Source organism: Mytilus edulis, chromosome 6 (genome assembly GCF_963676685.1).
Source record: "Mytilus edulis chromosome 6, xbMytEdul2.2, whole genome shotgun sequence".
NCBI classification, from domain to species: domain Eukaryota; kingdom Metazoa; phylum Mollusca; class Bivalvia; order Mytilida; family Mytilidae; genus Mytilus; species Mytilus edulis.
The window spans coordinates 38892980-38917400 of NC_092349.1; the positions used below are offsets into that span (position 1 = coordinate 38892980).

General features: G+C 32.2%; 1 protein-coding gene across 2 annotated transcripts in view; it reads right to left on the minus strand.

Moving 5' to 3' along the window:
- The window catches only part of LOC139527625 (protein starmaker-like), a 40693-nt gene extending 16530 nt beyond the window's left edge, over window positions 1–24163 (minus strand). The window contains exons 1-8 of one of the 2 annotated variants that reach the window (XM_071323154.1): window positions 24054–24163; window positions 19153–19273; window positions 12350–14176; window positions 11595–11657; window positions 8042–8131; window positions 6361–6444; window positions 5716–5799; window positions 4212–4295 (exon numbers count right to left, since the gene is read on the minus strand). In XM_071323154.1, the coding sequence (XP_071179255.1) occupies window positions 4212–4295; window positions 5716–5799; window positions 6361–6444; window positions 8042–8131; window positions 11595–11657; window positions 12350–14176; window positions 19153–19273; window positions 24054–24109 (2409 nt within the window). In that variant the 5' untranslated portion in view covers window positions 24110–24163. The remainder of the gene's footprint in view (window positions 1–4211; window positions 4296–5715; window positions 5800–6360; window positions 6445–8041; window positions 8132–11594; window positions 11658–12349; window positions 14177–19152; window positions 19274–24053) is intronic. The other variant, XM_071323155.1, reaches the window with a different exon arrangement.
- Between the last annotated feature and the right edge of the window lie 258 nt (window positions 24164–24421).

Sequence of the window (24421 nt, forward strand, 5' to 3'; positions counted from 1 at the left end):
ATCAAAAATCAAAGTACATATTTAGATAAAGCATATCAAATAAGCCCAAGAATTTAATTTTTGTTAAAATCAAACTTAGTTTAATTTTGGACCCTTTGGACCTTAATGTAGACCAATTTGAAAACTGGACCAAAAATTAAGAATCTACATACACAGTTAGATTTGGCATATCAAAGAACCCATTTATTCAATTTTTGAAGAAATCAAACAAAGTTTAATTTTGGATCCCCATTTGGACCAACTTGAAAACTAGGCCAATAATTAAAAATCTAAGTACATTTTTAAATTCAGCATATCAAAGAACCCCAAGGATTCAATTTTTGTTAAAATCAAACTAAGTTTAATTTTGGACCCTTTGGACCTTAATGTAGACCAATTTGAAAACGGGACCAAAAATTAAGAATCTACATACATGATTAGATTCGGCATATCAAAGAACCCCAATTATTCAAATTTTGATGAAATCACACAAAGTTCAATTTTGGACCCTTTGGGCCCCTTATTCCTAAACTGTTAGGACCAAAACTCCCAAAATCAAACCCAACCTTCCTTTTATGATATAAATATATATATTTAATATATATATATATATAATAATGCTTAATAGGGCCCCTTTTTGGCCCCTTATTCATAAACTGTTGTGACCTCAACTCCAAAAATCAATCCCAACCTTCCTTTTGTGGTCATAAACCTTGTGCTAAAATTTCATTGATTTCTATTTACTTATACTAAAGTTATTGTGCGAAAACCAAGAATAATGCTTATTTGGGCCCTTTTTTTGCCCTTAATTCCTAAACTGTTGGAACCAAAACCCCCAAAATCAATCCCAACCTTCCTTTTGTGGTCATAAACCTTGTGTCAAAATTTCATAGATTTCTATTCACTTAAACTAAAGTTATAGTGCGAAAACCAAGAAAATGCTTATTTGGGCCCTTTTTGGCCCCTAATTCCTAAAATGTTGGGACCAAAACTCCCAAAATCAATACCAACCTTCCTTTTGTGGTCATAAACCTTGTGTTAAAATTTCATAGATTTCCATTCACTTTTACTAAAGTTAGAGTGCGAAAACTAAAAGTATTCGGACGCCGGACGACGACGACGACGACGCCGACGCCAACGTGATAGCAATATACGACGAAAAATGTTTCAAATTTTGCGGTCGTATAAAAAATATGTCTCATCAATCCCAGACACAGTATTCCAACTCCAAAAAAATATGTCTCATCAATCCCAGACACAGTATTCCAACTCCAAAAAAATATGTCTCATCAATCCCAGACACAGTATTCCAACTCCAAAAAAATATGTCTCATCAATCCCAGACACAGTATTCCAACTCCAAAAAAATATGTCTCATCAATCCCAGACACAGTATTCCAACTCCAAAAAAAAATGTCTTTAATTTGCTTTACTCCTAAATGATACAAAAGAGCAGCAAATACCACTTTTCAAGTTTTGATTTGACCAGGCTGGTATTTAACTCCTAACATCCAGTAACATGCTACACAAAAGATTTTCCAAAATGCTATGCTAGGGATCTGATAAATACTCTTTTTAAAAGAATTCTTTGAAAACCAGGAAATTAAATTACTGACCCCTTCTTTGGCATACAAACAGAAAATATGTAACTTCAATGAAAGAAAAAATTGAGTTTTACATTTCTAGATGGAAAAAGCAAGAGAGACAAAAATAAAACTGAAAAAAGCCAGAAACAAGAATGTGTCCAAAGTACACGGATGCCCCACTCGCACTATCATTTTTCATGTTTAATGGACCATGAAATTGGGTAAAAAATCTAATTTGGCATTAAAATTATAAAGATCATATCATATAGAACATGTGTACTAAGTTAAGTTGATTGGACTTCAACTTCTTCAAAAACTACCTTGACCAAAAACTTTAACCTGAAACTCCCACTTTCATTTATTATGTTCAGTGGACCGTGAAATTAGGGTCAAAAGACTAATTTGGCTTTAAAATTAAAAAGATCATATCATAAGCAACAAGTGTACTAAGTTTCAAGTTGATTGGACTTCAGCTTCATCAAAAACTACCTTGACCAAAAACTTTAACCTGAACGGATGGACGCACAGACGGACGCACAGACGAACGGAGCCACAGACCAGAAAACATAATGCCCCTCTACTATCTTAGGTGGGGCATAAAAATAGATTACTTTTACGATGTATGGAGCTTTAGACCAAGGCTTCCAAAAAATATTTGAGCCAGCCGGACATTTCATATCTGATCCCGATTTTAATCCCTTAAGACTTAGTCACAAAAGGCAATTATGGTAATCAGATGGCCATTTCAATGATTGACATTACATTAAAAAAAACGATTTTAAACTTTACTTTGATATGATATGAATTTGATGTTCGGATGTAACTGTTATATTGGCAGTGCATCATTCAAAGTGTGCACATCAGCGTGCTCCTATCTGCCTTAGACTTTATATTTGTGCAAAATGACATTGTCAAAAACTTCGTTTTCACATTGTTCTAACCGGATGTTGACTTGACAATGGTAAAACATGGACCATAAACGGATACGTAAATTCCGTGTACGTTTTACAAAGAACGACTGAGTAAAGAAGCTCTTTCCACGTTATTTCTTCAACAAAATACTTGAAATGAACGTTAGATACAGGTATCAATGATAATTTTAGCATTTTTGAAGAAATGTAGGATGCATAATTAAATTTCCCACCTGTGCACATGCGCACACGTGTTCTAGTTCATACGACGTAGTTCTGACGATTTTTCAATTAAAACCTTTTTAAATTTTTTATCAAATCATGTTGATAAACTAATTTCTAATAATTTTAATCTTTTGGACTAAATCAATTGGAAACAAACCGCTGAAAAGTAAGAAAAAAACTGTGAATAAACCGATGAATTTATACGATGTCCGGTACTGAACATAGTTCACCTGTCACCTGAACAGGTAGATTACAGATGTCCAACTACTAATTAGCCTTGATTAAAATTAGAAAGTATTGAAGTAGGTGTTGTTTTGATAGTAATTAATCATCATGTCACATTTATGACCGGAAATGTGTTGATGTTTTAAAGGTAAAAGGTTGGGTCAAAAAGATCGTGAATTATGTAAAAATGACCGAAAAAGCCTTGAAAACTAAAAAGTATATGACCGTTTCATGCTTTGACCAGCCGGACTTTTACCGGACATTATACAAATGACCGGAATATATGACCGTTTTGGAAGCCCTGCTTTAGACACCTAATTCCAGAGAGGTAATTTTATATGAATAAGAAACTGGATTAATCTATAAATATACTGAAGGATAATACTTAAAAAGGCCATTATTTTTACTGTAAATTGAGTTTAAAAACCCTTTACTTTAGTTTTATCAAATATGTTACTGTTACAAAATGTGTAGTTTTTTTTTTTAAACTTTCATATATATATATGGCTGTTCCATTGAAACATACATGGTTTCTTATTTTTTATAGATTAGATTCTTGGATTTTTACACTTGTCATTTTGAAGCCCTTTAAAGCTAGCCGTTGGTTGAGCCCAGGCTCCTTGTTGAAGGCCATACTTTGACCTATAATTGTTAACTTTTAATATATTGTGACTTAGATGGAGAGTGTCTCATTGGCACTCATACCACATCTTCTTAAGGTAAGCACTTGAAAATGTGGTAACCTTCAATAGGAGAAATTTTAGAATTTCTTTGAAATTTCCATCTAAAAAAATAGTGTTGAACTTTCATCCATAAATAATTACATTAGATGAATGTTTCATTATAATACGTTATTGTGATTGGCTACACTGCAATCTCGTGTTATTCCTTAATCAACTTCATTACACAATAGAATTTACCATTCAGGATGACATGAGGTCCCACAATAAAGTCCACAGGTAAATTACATAAAAACTTGATAAAAATTGTGTTTTCATGATCCTAGCTAAAAAATGTAATTACAAGTATTGAATGCTTCTTTTTGTAACTTCATAGCTATAGGGTTGTAAAAGCGTTGACCGTGCGCACATTTTTAGAATGAAGCGCTTCCGCGATAAAATGTACATGTACTTCGGTCAACGCTTTTACACCCCAATGAAGTTATAAAAAGAAGCATTCAATTCATAATTAATATTTCATAGTGATCTCATTGGGTCTCATGTATGTGTTTTACAGGTCAAAGTTTTCTATATCTGGTAATCTCTAGACAATTAATAATGTGAACCTTAGATGTTTTCTTCTTTCCTGTACTTTTGATAGGTTTACTTTCCTCTTCTGAACTACTGTCACTATCCCCATCAGATGTCACCTGCAATGTTTCAAGGATTATTTGTATCAAAAACAAAAATGACAATGTTGTTTACTCATATAATTTTCAATAATATTTTCTTATTTTTCTTAATAAAAAGTCATTTAATTAGCATTTTTATATAACTTTCCCTTTTATTTGTATTTCATTTATATCTTTTACCAATTTACCAAACAAGGGAAGTAACTTCAAATTTATATCAAGTTTTTCAAATTGACAGATCATTTATAACATAACAGTATACGTAGTTTGCCTCTCTAGCTATATATAGCTGTCAAGTTTTGCCACATAATTATTCAGGTTCTTTTATTTGACTAGTAACAATCAAACAAATTCAATAATTATGTTGCTCACCTAAATTATTGACACAACTAGAGGCTCTTTAGAGCCTGTGTCTCTCACCTTGGTGTATGTGAATATTAAACAAAGGACACATGACAAAATTGTGTTTTGGTGAAGTTGATGTGTTTGTAGATCTTACTTTACTAAACATTCTTGCTGCTTACAATTATCTCTATCTATAATGAACATGGCCCAGTAGTTTCAGGGGAAAATGTTAGTGAAAATTTACAAATTTTATGAAAATTGTTAAAAATTGACTATAAAGGCCAATAACTCCTTAGGGGTCAATTGACCATTGTGGTCACGTTAACTTATTTTTAGGTCTTACTTTGCTGTGCAATATTGCTGTTTACAGTTTATCTCTAACTATAATAATATTCAAAATAATATCCAAAAAAAAACGGCAAAATTTCCTTAAAATTACCAATTCAGGGGCAGCAACCTAACAATCGGCTATCCGATTCATCTGAAAATTCTAGGGCAGACAGATCTTCACCTGATAAACAATTTCACCTCCTGTCAAATTTGCTCTAAATGCTTTGGTTTTTGAGTTATAAGCCAAAAACTGCATTTTACCCCTATGTTCTATTTTTAGCCATGGCAGCCATCTTGGTTGGTTGGCCGAGTCATTGGACACATTTTTTAAACAAGATACCCCAATGATGATTGTGGCCAAGTTTGGTTTAATTTGGCCCAGTAGTTTCAGAGGAGAAGATTTTTCTAAAAGATTATTAAGATTTACGAAAAATGGTTAAATTGACTATAAAGGGCATTAACTCCTAAAGGGGTCAACTGACCATTTTGGTCATGTTGACTTAGTTGTAAATCTTACTTTGCTGAACATTATTGCTGTTTACAGTTTATCTCTATCTATAATAATATTCAAGATAATAACCAGGCAGGTTCTCAACATTTTTTTTCTCTCAGTATGGCTTGACAAATCCTGAAAATTACATGTCCCCATTCAAATGCATTGATCGTCCAAAAAAAGGGGGGTTCCAACCCCCGGAACCCCCCCTCTGGATCCGTGCCTGGTCTTTCAGTATCACTTAATCTTAACAATATTTAGACATTTAACCTTAGATGTTTTCTTCTTTCCTGTAATTTTGACTGGTTTACTTTCCTCTTCTGAACTACTGTCACTATCCTCTTCAGAGGTCATCTGTTATGTAAAAAAGACATGAAATTCTTTGAATATTATGAGTTTCAGTATCTATATAATTACTCAGAATATTTTTTTATTCTGAAATGAATTTTTCTCTGAATGAAAAATAATATACATCTGTTCATGAATTGTGCTTTTCCAAAAATTAAAAAAAAAATAAATACATGCTGTTCTGCATGTTTATGCTAATACCTTTCAATGTTCAGTGAACTGAGAAAACCAGGTCAACATCCTTTATTGGCATAATCTTTTAAAATTTCACATTAAAATTGAGAATGGAAATGGGGAATGTGTCAAAGAGACAACAACCCGACCATAGAAAAAACAACAGCAGAAGGTCACCAACAGGTCTTCAATATAGCGAGACATTCCCACACCCGGAGGCGTCCTTTAGAATTAATGATCCTTCTCTGTCTGAAAAATATTCTAGGTAGGATGACTTATACACCTACAAACTGCTACAATGTGAAATATCATATTCAAAATGCACTCATCAAGCAGGTATAATACAAAGCAGTGTTTATAATAATACACATATAACATTTATATATTCTCAACCTTTGTTGGTTTAGGCTTCGTTGTACTTTTGACTGGTTTACTTTCCTCTTCTGAACTACTGTTTCCATCCTCATCAGAAACCACCTGTAATGTAGAAAAATCTTTATTTGAGTCTTTAACCCTTTCACCTATTGCTGCCCAGACAGAAGCTACTCTGAGACGATGGCTTCCCTGACTACTATTACTCAAGTGGGAGATCTTCATAATAAATGTCAATAAAAACTTGTTTGTAGTTATTTGTGTATTTATTTCATTCACTAACACCATGTTCACAGTTTTGTTCATGTTTTGATAATTTATTCTTCATAAAATATTCAAATTTTCAAATTTTCGGCATTATCTAGGTGAAATTCTCAAAATTCTGCTCTAAGACCCCAAATCGTAATTTTTTAACCCAAAACGGCAAAATTTTGAAAAATTTTATGAGGCTGTACAAATTCCTCGCACTGAACGATGTCCATTCCAAGTGTTTTGTACATAAAAGGACATTTTATGTCAAAAAAGTATACTAGTTTGGCTTCAATTCTTCCATATTCCGTCAAAAAAAATGTTCCCTCATTTCAAATTCTCGTAAATTCCGTAAATTTCGTCTGATTTTGACACGGTTTTCAACAAACGGAAGCGCCATGTTTACACTTTCATCCGGGTATTCAACAAAGAAAGATAACTCATGTTTTCACTGTTTTGAGCGGAAAATATAAAAGAGGTATTCCGATCCCGGTAAAACGGGACTCATCGTCAGCTGTCTGAAGCGTGAATCCTGGTTAACCGGGACTCATCAGCGAAAGGGTTAAGGTGGTACCTAACACTACAGGGAGATAACTCTGTAAAATCAGCTAAACGTTTTAATTACGTTGTGTTGTTAACGGAATATTAAGCTTCTCAATGATTAAAATTAGTGTTTGTCAAACTGCTATATAACCAGTGTAATTTTTCTGATAAAAAGGTTGGTTCAAATTTTTTGAATTTTTTTTTTTTTCAAAGGGTCGAAGTAAAAACGATCTAAAAAAATTATGAAAATTAAACAAGCCAAATCAATTTTCGTGAAGGTGTTAGGTACCATCTTAACAATAATATTTGGAGCAAAAACATTGATATTCTATATTCAGGAAAATTTGATTTGAAAGACACTTTCTTTAATGAAGACAAACAACATGAACAATGGTTGTGTTGATAATAAATGTGGAATGAAATACATTCTCAGTTCTTTATAATTTGGCATGGTTTTTAATAACTTATATCTTAATCTAAGACCCTCTCAGCTCAGGGTCAAACTAACGAGTCCTCGCTGTCTTGACTGATCCCTCAGCTCAGGGTCAAACAAACGAGTCCTGGATGTCTTGACTGATTCTGTGTAAAATAACACATTTAAAACGCACTCAGCATGTCAGTCATGTAAAAAGCAGGGTACATATTCATTTTTTATCAACACCTTTTTAGCATGAATCTGTATATAATTTCTCACTGGATGTTTAACGGCTCTATCTTTACATGCATTATGGAAATGATCATAGTTCTGTCCAGTCAAAGTCCTTTTATATCAGAACTTCTCTTTCCAGCAGGTGAGCTTAAAATTGTACACAATTCTAATGACTTTATAAATCCCTCAACTTTTCAGAATATAATATTAATCGTGTCATTAAATTTTACGTATTAAGTTAGTTATAAAAACACAGCCAACCTTCAGCTTTGATGATTTGGACTTCATTGTACTTTTGACTGGTCTACTTTCCTCTTCCAAACTACTGTCCCTATCCTCATCAGAAGTCACCTGTAATGTAGAAAAATCTTTATTAAAGTGCGACACTTTAGGCACAAACATTGATACTTTGTTTCATACATGTCAAGTGACATGATATGCGCATGTAATACACGCTTTTTCAACGGTTTACACAAGAGGATTTTGTCACATGGCGTGTTCACCACTTTACACACAATTACACGCTTTTTTGTTCTTTTCATTTTTTGGTCGTTAGTGATATCGCTATTCTCTGGTTTTTCCTTTTTCGGGTATAAATACCGAAAAATTCGAAGTAATTGTTTGGCTGTCATATTGTTTATTTTTCTATATGGACAAACAGTTAAAGGTAAGTAGTTTGTGATTAGTTTTAACGATTTTGTGACTTTCTTTCAAATTCACTTTATAGGGGAAATGTGCACAGAAAGAGGTCACTTTCAGGGCCTGTACCGTCGTCTAAAGTGCCGATTGTTAAGCCAAAACGATGTGTATGGCAAGATTCAACAGTTCAAGATTTATAAATTATATTTTGGAGTTCGAGTTTAAATGATCGAGTGACAAGAAACGCATAATTTGTGCATTCTAGGTTGCAATGATAAACAAGAATGTGTCCCAAGTACACGGATGCCCCACTCGCACTATCATTTTCTATGTTCAGTGGACCGTGAAATTGGGGTCAAAACTTTAATTTGGAATTAAAATTAGAAAGATCATATCATAGGGAACAAAGTGTACTAAGTTTCAAGTTGATTAGACTTCAACTTCTTCAAAAACTACCTTGACCAAAAACTTTAACCTGAAGCGGACGGACGAACGGACGCACAGACGGACGGACAGACGGACAAACGGAGGCACAGACCAGAAAACATAATGCCCCTCTACTATCGTAGGTGGGGCATAAAAACAAAACATGTGAGAGGATCTAGGTCACGCATTTTCACATGCTTTTTGACATATCATGTCATGTCATGACATGATTTCCCATTGTCAGAGGTTGACATGTATGCTTTGTATGCAGGAAAATTTTATTTGATTAACATGATTAATACTGTTTGTAAAAATTTATTTATAGAGTGGATTATTAAAGTGGTTACTGGTAAAAAAATATATTCTGAGTGCTGTTATTGGTTACCCATATTGTACCCTCATACGTCTGCATCCAGCTGTCTGTAAGTATTTTGGGGTATATTTTAGTTGTGTCACAAAGCAAGTAGAGCATACACCATGTACAAGGGGGTATAATTGCATGCTTTGACTTTTAAAAATTTAAGCCATTTTCTTAATAGCCTCTTTTGTCTGAGTGATGTTATAGAAGTTATTAATTTTACATACCTTATTGCGTAAATTTTATATGAATTTGGTTAAATATACTTACCATGAAATTACATTTATATTATATAGAATATGTTTGCTTTCATGGTAAGTATATTTAACCCTATAAATTTATATAAAATCTCTTCTTGAGATTTCAAAAATTACCATTTTTGTTGGACTATTTTTTAACCTTTGGTTGGGTTGTTGTCTCTTTGACAAATTTCCCATTTCTGTTCTCAATTTATTTTATTTATACACAAAAATTGAGAAATTTGTTATACTGTCAATGACTGTTGTACTGAAATTTATAAAAAAATGATTCTGTTTGCCTTTTAATCCCTTTTGAAAAGAGTAACAGTCAAAGCAATTTTGTTGGTTTCAAACACTTGACAATGTGCTTTCCTCCTTTTTGAAGATGTTTTAAATATAGCTTTAAAAGATTTTAAGGATTCTTTGTACTTCTTCAATGCAGATGATTCAGTGTTATTTTTCTACAATTTTTCAGATCTACAATTCTTTCCCATTGAGAGATTTGTTTGTTACTTCAACCTTATCTTAATTATTGCACTCTCTTTTTGAAGAATGAAAGAAAATATCAATGTAGTTTGAAAAGATAGAAAGAAAAATATATAATAAAATCAATCAATAGTTGTCTCCCATAGACCAAGAACTATAAACAAATTAAGAAATGTAATTTCTCCACATCAGTGGCTTCCAAAATAACTTAATGTTTTGTCAATAACATGGTTTTTAATTATGTTACTTTGTTTGAATGTGTATTAATGTTCTGAATTAATTAGACTTTAATCATTCTAATCATTTACTGTGCTTTATTTTGTTATTCATTTGATTATATAGCTAAAATTTTGGGCACCATGATTGTTTAATTAAAATTCATAAGGGTTCCATGGAACCTAGTGTCTCACCTTCTTTATAAATCTAATCATTTTTTTTTAAACTTTAACTGCAGACTGTTAGTAATGTTAGGTGGAAGAAAAACTAACCCCATTTCTAAGTTATATACGGAAAAACAGGAAATAAGATTTTAGGAATATTCCTTCTAGATAATAGCTTTAGATCATTAACAAGCTTCTGTGTAAGTTTGGTACAAAGCCAGGATAGTTTAAGAAAGTTATTTAAATTTTAAATACTTTAACCACAGAGTGAATGTAATGTTAACTGGCAGAAAAACTAAGTCCATTTAAAGGTAAAATGCGGAAAAACAGAATATTTATTTTACAAAATTTACTTGTGGATACTATCTTATGATTATAAACAAGTTTCAGTCCAAGTTCAATGAAGTTTGGTAGAAATCCAGGACAGTTTAAGAAAGTTATTAAAATTTAAAAAAATTTTAACCACATAGTGAATATTCGTGGACACTGCTGATGAGAACCATGACTATATGCCAACGACAGAATATAGGATTGCTATGTCTCGCTTTAGCGATAAAACTTGCAGGCTCCACAAAAATTATCTTATCTTACAATAGTCCTTTAACATGTTTAATTCTAGATCTGATTGACTAATTTCTAGACCAATGGCAATCAGGTGCTTGATGTAAACATATTGGCTGAGAGGTAGTAACTTAATAAAACTACACAGTTCAGTCATCCCTTAATTTTTCAGAAATTAAATATATACACAGCTACTTTTGCATTGGTACTATTTCTGTACCAAAAATCTGTAGTACTGAAAATTTACTTTAAATATTTAGTACAATTTTGGTACCTTAAAATTATTGTAATATTTAGGTACATGTATTTTACAGTACTTGATTTGTACTTGAAATTAAAGTACTACAGATTTTTTGTTACACCGTTACATTTTCAGCAGTTTGTCAATTTCAAATCTCTTAAAATTTGATTATTAAACATTGAATATTGCTATCCCTGTTGGTATTATTTCTGTACCAAAATTTTTAGTACAGAACAAGTACTTTAAAATACAGGTACCTAAATATTACAATAATTTTAAAGTAAAGAAATAGTACTAAATATTAAAGGTACATTTCCAGTACTACAGATTTTTAGTACAGAAATAGTACCTATGCAAAAGTAGCTGTGTATATGCCTCATGAATCCTGTCATCAGCATTTTTAATATCAAGTATTTATATGTATACATGTAATGTATGTATAAACAAAGTATGTATACATTCAAGTTATAAAAACACAGTGTACCTTTGCTGTACTTTTCTCTGGTTTAATTTCTTTGTCTGAACTACTGTCCTCATCAGAAGTCACCTGTAATCAATAAAAGTCAAATCATGTATAAAAGTGTTTAACAATGTCATATAAGGCAATATCATAGCTATTTATATATATATTCTATCTGCATTCATGAATATTTAATTTGATAACTAAATGTTGTTGAACTTGTTATTTTTGTAGGACAAAGTACATCTCATCATGTGATCAATGTAGCTTAAGTTGTGATGCTTTTGCTTTTTCTAAAGTTTATAATTTATCAGCAGTCACTACATCAGTATTTGGTTGGTTCATAGAGGAATCTGTGTTTTTATAGAAGTGAAGAGGTATGGTATGATTGTCAATGAGACAACTATCCTAGCCTCCAGAATTCAAATTGAGTGGATGTAAGAAATTTTCAGTAATCATATGGCCTTCAACAACATAAACAATGAGACCAACTCACATCATATAGTTGACTATAGTGATAAAGGGTCAGACAAGTAAAATGTGAGATTATACAAAAAGAAAACCAACACAATAATTTATAAAAAAAAAAAAATTTATTATCATATAAATCCTCATCAGAAATCACCTGTAATGTAGACAATCTTTATTGAGATGTCAACCTAGACAAAAACATAGATATTAAGTATTCATCAAAATTTCCTTTTATTTAAACTTTTATAATTTATAACTTTTATCATCATGATCATCATGATCATGTTAAACATTGTTTATATAAATACCTTGTTAATGCTGGCTAAAGGTAGTTCCTCATCAGATGTTTCCTCATCAAAAACTGAAGTCTTAGACTGATTCTGAGATTTTGGAATGTCAGTGCTTGATTTTCTTTTCTTTGAATCTTTAAAAGAATCTCCTTTTACATTGTTCCTTTTTTCTCTTTTTTCTGCATCACTTGATATGCTATTAGTTTTCTTATTACCGGTTGAAATATTGATCAACATTTCATCCTCTGAACTTGAAAGTACTTCATTCTTTATTTTGTCTTCATCCTGTGACTCACTCTTAGTTTTCTTATTAGAGATATTAATCAGCATTTCATCCCCTGAACTTGAAAGTCCTGCATTTTTATTTTTTTTTGCATCCCCTGAACTTGAAAGTCCTTCATTTTTTATTTTTTTTGCATCCCGTGACACACTATCAGTTTTCTTATGAGCCTGATTAGAGATATTAATCAACATTTCATCCTCTGAACTTGAAAGTTCTTCATTCTTTTCTTTATCTTCATCCTGTGACACACTGTTAGTTTTCTTGTTAGAAATATTAATCAACATCTCATCCTCTGAACTTGAATCCACTACAATCTTCTGTCTTTTCTTTTCTTGTTTAATTTTGACCTTTGACGATTCTTTGTTTTTAGAAACGGACTTCTTTTTATTTTGTTTTTTACTGTTGATCAAATTTGTTTTTTCGTTCCTTTTCTCCTGAAAATCATTGTCACTGTTGATATCTTCAGAACTTTCACTATTTGAAATCATTTTTCTTTTATTTCCTTTTGTCTTATTCTGTTTTTCATTCCTTTGTTTATGTTTAGATTTAGATTCCTCTACATTTCCTGTGTCATTCAAATCACTTTCTGACTGACTTTCATATTTTTTTATTGATTTTCTCTTTTTCTTTTCTTTTAAACCTGTGTCAATGTCCTTCTCGTGTTGTTCTGACTCCGATCCACTATCTATATTAAAACTCTTTCTTTTTCTTGAAGTCCCTTTACTTTTTCCTGTATTTTTAATTTTTATAGGACTTTCTTCGTTATGAGATATTTGTTTTTTATTCATTTTTCTCCTATTCTCTCTTGTGTCATTATTCTTTCTTTTAAGTTTTTCCATCTTCTCTTCTTCTTGGTCATCATCACTGTCATATGCCCTATCATTTATTACATTCTCATCCGCTTCATCATCAGAATCACTTTCAATGACATTTCTCCTCTTTTTTGACAGGGACTCGTCAGCAAATGGTTTCCAGTCCATTTCATCATCTGAATTGGTTACCATATGGCTGAACTTTTTTCCTGGTGAGGAGTGTAGTTCTGTTTCAGATTTACTACATTCCTCTTCACTTTCTGCATCACTGATTTCTTCTTCTTCCTCGCTACATTCATTAACATCCAAGTTTAGAACAGCATCAAGCACCTGATTAGCACTTAAACGTTTAGTTCCTCCTGGACTAATAGTCACATTTCCTTTTTCACAGCTTTTACTATCAGCAGAACTTTTGTTTTTAAGTGGTTTATCATCAATTCTTTTTTGGCTAGACTTGTTACCAGATACAGATTTTTCTAAGCTTAAACCTGTTTTCATTTGGGGTGTTTTCTTCAGCAGACTATCATGATTATCCTTAATTACTTTAGGTGGTGAACGTATTTTTTGGGAAGATTTCTTTTCTGATTTAAGTATTTTAGATGGAGTTCCTTCATTTTTTGTTTTCTTTGGTGCAATGACTTTACCACATGAAGATGTATTTTGTTCCTCTTTTTCCTGTTTCTTTTCATTTTCTTTGTTGTCCAAGTTTACAGATGAATTCAAAGAGGTTCCATCTGAGAAAGAACTACTCTGAAAAATATATGAACAAGAGTTCACAAGCTGAAATGTCTCGCCTTCTTTACTCATCATTAATGTTCACTTGATAGTACTAAATATCATGAATATAAAGCTTTATTACACTGTCACATAAACTTAACATCAACCAAGAAAACTAAAAATTGACCAATGAACCATGAAAGTATGGTCAAGGTCAGATGAACCATGCCAGGCAGACATGTACAGCTAACAATTCTTCCAAACAACAAATATAGTTGATATATTGCTTATACACTGTAGTTTAAGAAAAACAGGCCAAAATACAAAAAAACTTAACACTGAGCAATGAACCGTAAAAATGAGGTCAAGGTAAAAAAAAACTTGTGCGACTGACATAGAGATCATAAAATGTTTCCATACACAAAATAATGTTGACCTATATAGTATTATAAAAAAAGACCAAAACTCAAAAACTTAACTATAACCACTGAACCATGAAAATGAGTTCAAGGTCAGATGACACCTGACAGTTGGATATGTACACCTTACAATCCTTTCATACACCAAATATACTAGACCTATTGCTTATAGTATCTGAGATATGGACTTGATCACCAGAACTTAACCTTGTTCACTGATCCATGAAATGAGGTCGAGGTCAAGCGAAAATTGTCTGATTGGTATGAGAACCTTGCAGGGTATGCACATACTAAATATAGTTATCCTATAACTTATGTTAAGAGAGAACTTAACATTGCAAAAAATCTTTTTTTTGAAGTAGTCACTAATTAACCATGAAAATGAGGTCAAGGACATTGGACATGTGACTGACGGAAACTTCGTAACATGAGGCATCTATATTCAAAGTATGAAGCATCCAGGTCTTCCACTTTCTAAAATATAAAGCTTTTAAGAAGTTAGCTAACACCACTGCCACCAGATCACTATTCCCTATGTCAAGCTTTTTGCGACAAAAGTCGCAGGCTCAACAAAAACTATTTGAATCCTTTAAACTTGTACATGTAAATGATGTATGTACACTGTATCTATAGGAAATATTACTGATTTAGTTGGGGGAGACATAAAAAAATCAATGAAGGATAAACAAGAATGTGTCCAAAGTACACGGATGCCCCACTAGCACTATCATTTTTCATGTTCAATGGACCATGAAATTCAGTGATATTGTTGTCTTTTTTCAAAACTACCGCTACCATTTTTTATTGGGGAAAATGCATATTTTTTATTGAAATTGGGAAATTTATATATTTTATTCTAAACACATCTCTGATTTTTTGCTGGCTTTGCTGTCTTTTTTGCACTGTTTTTTCATGTATATTTTTGTTGTCAGACATTTTCAATCTAAAAGGTACTTTTCGGAGAGGAGAAAGAAACAGAAGCAATGATGGTACTTAATGCATTGAAAACTACATGTGTTACAAACACAATAATGATTCTGATCAGAAAACTGAATCACAAAAGTACTTTCTAATATCAAAATAATAACACGAATACGATATTTACAAACATTACTACCAATGCCATCACTGTTTGGGGAAAATTTTAAACTCTTTGGGAGGAATTTTAAGCCATTTTTTCCAGTAATTGGGAATTTTCTCCAGGGGAAAAGGCAGAATTTCGGCTGTAATTTGAGGCAAACAATATCACTGAAATTGGGTAAAAAAAATAATTTGGCATTAAAATTTGAAATATCATATCATAGGGAACATGTGTACCAAGTTTAAAGTTGATTGGACTTCAACTTCATCAAAAACTACCTTGACCAAAAACTTTAACCTGAAACTCCCACTTTCATTTTCTATGTTCAGTGGACCATGAAATTGGGTTCAAAAGTTTAATTTGGCTTTAAAATTAGAAAGATCATATCATAAGCAACAAGTGTACTATGTTTCAAGTTGATTGGACTTCAACTTCATCAAAAACTACCTTGATCATGTTAATCAAAAACTTTAACCTGAAACTCCCACTTTCATTTTCTATGTTCAGTCGACCATGAAATTGGGGTCAAAAGTCTAATTTGGCTTTAAAATTAGAATGATCATATCATAAGCAACAAGTGTACTAAGTTTCTAGTTGATTAGACTTCAGTTTCATTAAAAACTACCTTGACCAAAAACTTTAACCTGAAGTCGGATGAACGGACAAACTGACAGACGAATGGATAGACGAACTAACAGATGGACGGACGCACAGACCAGAGAACAAAATGCCCCTCTGCATTAAAATGCAGAGGGGCATTTTGGGGCATAAAAAAATATTTCAAATAATTTGGGGGTGGGGATCAAAATTGCTGCAAGCTTTATTAAATTGACATCGATTTTATATATATCCTTATTGGTCAAACAATTTTTCCCGAATAAAGTTAAGAGGGGGGGGGGGGGGGGTAGTGAAAAAAATATATGAACTTTTGATGTCGTCCCTTACAAGTTATCGATTTATTTAAACAAACCTCTATCATATTCAGTTTCAATTCTTACATGCCTAGAGTAATCATGGTAATAAATAGTTTAGACTTGGCATAATGTTTTCTGGTATGTTGCGGCTTACATTTGTACTTGCCCATGCATCTATTTAAAATTATGTCAGTTCAGCAATTTATCTTTCCAGTATTAGCAAAATTAGGTTAAAGCTTTTGGTCAACATACATTCAAAGAAGTTGAACATGCAGTTGAAGTCCTATCAACTTCAGATCTTTTCCCTTTAATACTTATTTTTTGCTGGAAAAGGCATTTTAATAATTTTGGCCAATCAGAGAAGTTTTTTTTTTTAAATTGTTCTACATTTTATAGCAAATTGCACATTTGAATCATAAGACATTCAGTATAATAAAAATAAAAACATACTACTTTTGGATGAAGGTGTTCGGGTGATTTATACACTCAGTGACCATAGTGACAAATGTTCACCCTCAACCATACCTGTCAACCTGTGACGATGAAAATGCAGGTCATGACCTGCATTGAAGAATCAAATCTCAGGTCATAACGCGTACAAACTTTTTCGAGCTGAATTTCAGTATTTATGGTACATTTTTTTATAATGTATATCAAAGTTACTAAAACATCAATGCATGTTCACTTTGTTAAGTCATTTTTAATCTTATTTAATATTATTTCATTGCAATTTTAAAGATTTTTATAAATTTGTGTAACTCTATCTTATGTGCTTTACTTTTAGAGAAAAAATACTACAATCATCAAACACTAGAATTTACTAATGTAATTCTTAAATGTTTGAGACTAATGACTTTGTAGCCTTTAACCATAATATTATTAATTGAACAAGGAAATTAGACTATGAATCATAGTATGATAAAATATAGTAATACAGTTAAAGGAAGTATTTATGTAAAAAATAATTTTCAACTTTTTAAAAAAAAATTGTATAAAGGTATAAAAATAATGAAAAGTTATTTTCCAATATGTATTTGAATTTTATATTTTTATGATTTAATCTTTTTCACCCATAAAACGTAAATATAAGGAATAATTTTGAATGGTGACAAATAAGGGGAAGTAACTCTAGTTCAGTTTGTTGCAATTTATTTACGACCTACAGCTAAGGTAATTGGTGTTAATTAACAGTGTGTTTGACACCAAAGCTGTCAAGTGAAGCCATGCACTTAATGGGTCACTTAATTTGACAGTTTACATAGCTAGATGAACTTCCTGTTCATGGAAAAATTACTAATTTGCCGGTATTTCAAAGGAATATTACTTATGAAATCAATCTCAAGGCTAAGAAATACGGGTGAAATCGGGTCATTTTCGGAATTCCCGGGTTATTTCAATGACCCCGCGGGTGTTCCGGGTGATCCCTCAGAATTGTGAAAATCGCGGGTCACACCCGCAAAATACGGGTCAGTTGACAGGTATGCCTCAACTGTGTCTTGGATGATAATTTTTATCCTCATGTGTTAATCTATCCTAACACCTTCATCCAAGGGCAATATGTTTAACTACATTTTGTACAAGGAATAAACATAACAATTACTTTATGATGTCACCTGATCGACAATGTCGGGTGACATATTGCTTTTCCTCTGTTTCTTTTTCCCTATTCTTATTATTATTTTTCTTCCACCTACTTTTGTCCGGCAGTTTCTCAGAGCCAATGGAACCAAACTTAATGATAGTTCACTATAACAAGGACCACTGACTTTAGATTTGCAGTGCAACTTTGGAACTATAAAATGGCTGCCGTTACCATGGAAACAGCAAAATTGTCAAAAAAAAATCAAAATTGCAAATCCATTCAATCTTTCATTATAAGACCCAACTTGATGAAACTTTATGGAACTGTTGCCTGGCATGCCAAGATGTGTTGACCATATTTATAAATTCCAAAATGGCTGCCATTACAATGGAAACTGGATACACATTTACCATTAGACCCTATGGGAAATTCTTAAAACTAGCAATTACTCACTTATAATGGTACATGTAGGTCAAATCCATTGAAACTTTTATGGTATGTTCCCTCCCATGTACCAATGTGGCATCTGTCATTAAAATTTTAGAATGATCTCTGTTACCATGTAGAAACCAGCCAAAATGTTAGAAATTTCAAAAATTTCAAAATGCTCCAAAATTGATAAAAATTTGAAAGAATGTTGACTGTCAAGTCTGCATGAGACTTTTGATGTTGGAATTTCCAAAATGGCCACCGTTGCGATTGAAACTGCAAAAATGTCAAATATTTTCAAAATGCTCCAAACTTAATGAAACTTATTGATATGGTTAACTGGCATGTTTAGATGAGACTTTTGACTTTGGAATTTTCAAAATGGCTGCCGTTGCCATGGAAACAGCAAAAATGTGAATTGTTTTAAATGCTCTGAAAATTTACAGAAAGATATATTAGCCGTGCATATATATCATGCATTGAAATGGCTCCCGCTTAGTGTCAATGGGGGTAAGGGTGACATTCGCTATTACTTGCAATGGCAAATCTAGTTAATTTTCTGATTTAAAAATTTCATTGTTTACCTTGTTAAGTTCATCCAAGTATTGGTATACAAGTTTGTTGATGGTCAGTTTTTCTGTACTTTCCAGTTTCCTCCCAACATGCTGACTATAGGCATCTCTCACCTGACGCTTTGTCAACACACTGTTAATATAAATAATGCTTTCATTAGGAAATCAAAATTGTAATCTGGCCTGGCCTACTCACTTGAATCAATCAGGCAATATGCAAATATTTTACTAAACATGTTATAGAACAAGTACAAACATGACAAAGAAACTGCATGCCCAATATGTCCAATTCTAAACTAATATTTACTTGCAGCACCTCATGCAACCTCATTCTGGAATACAATTATTGGCAGGCCCAGGGATACAGGAAAGAAGACTGAATTAGGCCAACAAATATAATGTATTACATGTGTTTCTGCTTACCCTACTTCATGACCTTACTTCATTTTGAGTGCCTACCCTAACACTTTTTATGCCATTTTTTAAGCACTGTTAAAGTTGGACTGATTCCCTTATGGTAACCAGCTTAAAAATGTTTGTAAAATTACATGTACCTACCCTATTTTTTTTAACACATTAGCGGAAACACATATGTAAAAAAGATGTGGTATGATTGCCAATGAGACAACTATCCTCAAAAGACCAAAATGACACAGACATTGGGGTCAAAACTCTAATTTGGCATTATAATTAGAAAGATCATACATGTATAGATAATAGGGAAAATAATCATGATAATTGTGTACATGTACTAAATTTCAAGTTGATTTGGACTTCAACTTTATTAAACACCACCTTGACCAAAAACTTCCAACCTAAAGAGGGACAGACTAAAAACATATATAATGCCCCTACATGTAGCTGGGGCATAAAAATTATTTAGAGAAGCAGGTACATGTACATTTAATTAGTTCATAATACAATACAATATAAATATGTTTATTATTGTGACATACATGTACAAAAAAAATGTAGTGTATAACAAAATATGTTAATTAAATCCTGATAGACCTACAGTACCATTAAAAAAGGACCAGCTCTCCCAAACCCTACACCAAGGAAAATGTCGGAGTCACTCCGAAAAATCCGATATTCCTCCCAAAATGTTGGGAGGAATTTAGGAGTTATCTCTCCCAAAATTGTGTAAATGTTTATTGTGATAGAGACCTCACTCCCTACACTGAGGAATGAATTGCCCTTATCCTACTTTGATCTCTACCGGCACACCACTGATAGGATAATTGGATTACTTGACAGGTAAAGATTGATTTAATAAAAAATTATATCTACGGTCTACTGTACCAGTTTAAGTGTCAAACAGTTGGATAATTTTAATTGTCTTTTTATACTGGTTAAGTTTAATTTTTGTGGTAATAATAAGTTAAAATATTTTCGTATTTCTTGCTTGCCAATCTAAAAATATTTAAATACCTAAATGTACTTGTTTTTAAAGAAAAAAAAGGATTATAAAATATGAATATAGTGGAAAATTTGAAAAAACGCAATATTTTTTTCAAAATTAAGGTTTTTATTTGAAAATTATGTGTCTCAAAGTTTTGTACATCATGTATATATGCAAGTAAAAAGGAAAATTTATTCACCATTCGTTAGCATTGGTTAGGCATTAGAATTATGTAAGTCTACAGCATTTTCTTTTTACGATTATCTAATTGCTTGAATGAATAAAAGATTTAAAAGCATAATGTTGTTGTTAATTCTTTGAATTGCATTAAACATGTTAAATTTCTATATAGAATAAAAACTGTACTTAATTTTGACCTTGATGTCTTCACCATTAAATTATTATATTATTTATGAAATGGACATACATGAAGTTGTGTAAAAATAACTGGAAACTTCCGCTAAATTAATGAGAGCAGTTTAAAGAAAATCATAAAAATTATGTGTCACAAAGTTTTGTATACATATATGAAATTAAAACAGAAAATATTATTCACCATTCGTTATGCTTAATATTTAAGTCATTTTTGGTTTTAAGATCTGTTGGCATTACTTTAGGATAATAATACATTTCTGTTACAACAGGAATACTTCCACAACAGTTTGGGTTGAACTTAAACTTGACTTACTTAACAATGTTAAATGCTAAAAATGGTTAACATTAATTTTATCCACAGCACAAGATTTTTAAAGGGCTGAAATAATATCACATACCAGTAAACTTAGGTGACCTTTCTGGATGACCGTGGGAAAATTAATTCAGGTTTTTAAAGTTGCAGAACAACATTTTTGTGTGTTCGTATTGAGGCTCCTTTTACAATTGATTAACCGGAATCTAAAATATAATTCTTTTCCGAATAAACATGATAAAAGAGAACACACAATCTTTAGCTATTTGATTTTTTATGTTTTATCAGCCAAAATAGGACGTAGACCTGAACATTAGTTATACGTCCATGGTCAATAATATAAATATATGGTTGATGAAATATTGAAATTATGATAGAAATTGTCCGGGGGGAGCAATTGTGTTCAAATGACAAACATACGATAAAGAACTGCCAATTGTGGGCAGTTGAGAAATTTTGAAAATGAAATGCTGACTGATTTAACTGAAATAGAATATTATGATGGGCATTTGAGGTTTAATAATAATTAAAGGATTAGTGACCTATTGGATGGCGATAACGGATCAATTAATTCCATTTCAATTTATTTTTAGTGCAGTCTGTGCCAAGAACTATTTGAAGCACTAGCCCTATGGGCTAGTTAAAAAAAAATTACTAGCCCAAATTTATATGTACTGGACCGAATAAAATCTGTGTCACCGGTGAGGATCACAAAGTGATCCGAACCAGCTAGGGGGGTTTGGGGGCATGCCCCCCCATGAAAACTTTGGAATATTAGATGTAAAATCCTGCATTCTGAGGTTACATTTTTGTATCTGGAAGTGTATATAACTTTTCAAAAATATAGTTTTTTCTCCATTTAATATAAAAAAAAATCAACTTTCCTTAAAAAAAAAACCTTTACAAAACTGTTGACAAGACTGTTTCAGAATCTTTGCTTTGAATTTAAGACATACATGTAAAATAAATGTATACATGTAGATATAAACCCCTTGCCATCACATTTTGTTTAAATTAATTTCTCATTCAAATTTGACTTTGGAAGTTAAAGAGATCATCCTTTCTGATGCAGACCAAGAAAAGAAGAAAATCAATCAGTTAAAATTTTATTCTTCATAATTTTTCATATTATTTTTCAATTTGCTGAACAACTCCTGTTTAAATACAAATACAGGTACAAATTTGCCTCCTTTTCCCTGCTCCTTACAGTACATGTAGCTACAAAACATAACTAGATGATCCTAGATTCTCGTACTGGACATGTGGAGCCAGGGTCAGGGACGACCGTCCATCCAATGAGTTTTAAATTCTCGGACCCATTTATCCTCGTATTTTTTTTAGCCTCCGTAACTTGGTCGGACTTGCGAGACAGCCTTGTTGGTGCCTTTCATGGTCTTGCACTTTCCGACAGTGAAGCCATGTATATTAAACAATGTTTGTGACCAAAATTGGAAATGAAAACAAAACTGGTTCCACTTCTTCATAAAATTAACAGTAACCAGTCACTGAAGTCGTCCTAATAACCAATCGTCTAAAATATATACATGTATACAAGATGTCAAGCAGGCAGTTACAAATTAATATCTTCCGACGCAAAAATGTTCAATGTTTTTTTATTTTCTGTTATGATTATATTTTTTTCAGTCTATGCAACATAAATCAATCAATAATTACCAAAATTTGACATTTTCAAAATAAGTGGTACTGACCGTTTTCACGCTTTTTTTAAATTTTGAACAATCGGTTATTAGGGAGACCGCCAAAACTGGTTTACGGAATTTTTGCAAGGAAGAGAAAATCAGTTTATTAATATCGATGGCGTTGAGTGACTGATTAAAAAAGTGCACACAGATATGCACTAGACCGGTCGGACTATTGGCAGTGTACGTTAACTAGTCCGAGCTTATTTAAACTAGACACGGGCTTCGAGCTACCGCTTAACGTCGCAGACTGTTAATAGTGTTAAAATTTCCTAAAACGAAATTATAACACGAAATGTTATCGTCTTTGCATGTCAACGAAACTAGGTGACATCATATGTATGTTTTTGTAAACAAAAATTCAAATGTAAACATTGGGGGTTTCAAAGCTTCTTGTACAAAATGTATGCCTCAGAATGCAATAAAATTACATTTAAAAAACATCTATTATATAATTTATATATATATTAGTCCAAATAATTATGACATCTTGAAAGGCTATTATACATGTATGTATTTTTTTTTCTTTGACGCCTTTAATACATCGACAAAAGACGTCAAAGCAAAAATTTAAAATAGCCTTCCAAGACTTCATAATTATTTGGACTATATATATATGTGAAGAATGCGATTTTAAAACAAAAAATATTATTATGATTATTGTAATATTGAATTATAAAATTACTAGCATTTTCATATCGAGGTAAAACCGAACAGCCAAAACAGTATTGTTTGTATAGGGCTTACACCTCTTTATTTTAAGGATTAATGTTGCATTTGCTAGGGGACATGTGGTTAAAACCACCCTTTAATAATAGGCTTTATCCTGGGTGGGGTCTCCCCCCCCCCTTTTCCTTTTTAAAAATGGCTTGATCCGCCTCCGAAACACTCATGCAATCTATGAAAAACATTCATTACCCTGGCCTGGGTGGGGAACCCCCCTTTTTAAAATGGTTCGATCCGCCTCTTAAACGGACCATTTTTTATAACATAGTCTGTCATAGTAGATCATAGTAGGCTACACTGACATAAGAATCCTTGAATTTATGATGTGTAATGTTCGGATATTTTTAATCAAATGAAAATTATAATTGTGGATATACTCTATACTATCTTATAATACCTCAAATCAGATGAACTTATGATACTTTTTACAAATTTCTTTAAATTTGTTTGCATTATGACTGTTTTGGTTTTTTGGCGCGTTTTTTAAATACAACTTCCGGTTCACACGACGGGACTAATAACCATACATAATTTCATATGAAACAACACACTCAAATGTACGTATTACAATGTCGTGACTGAACAGGGGCGGATCCAGAACCTTGATGTCTGGGGAGGGGGGGGGGGGCACCATGAAACCAAAATTTTAATTTTTTTAGAAATGTATATACGGTATATGCGAGTGTATGTGAGTGTTTTGTTTTTTTGGTTGTTGTTTTTTAAAAGGGGGAGGGTCAGATCATCGTTTCTATATCTCTATATTTA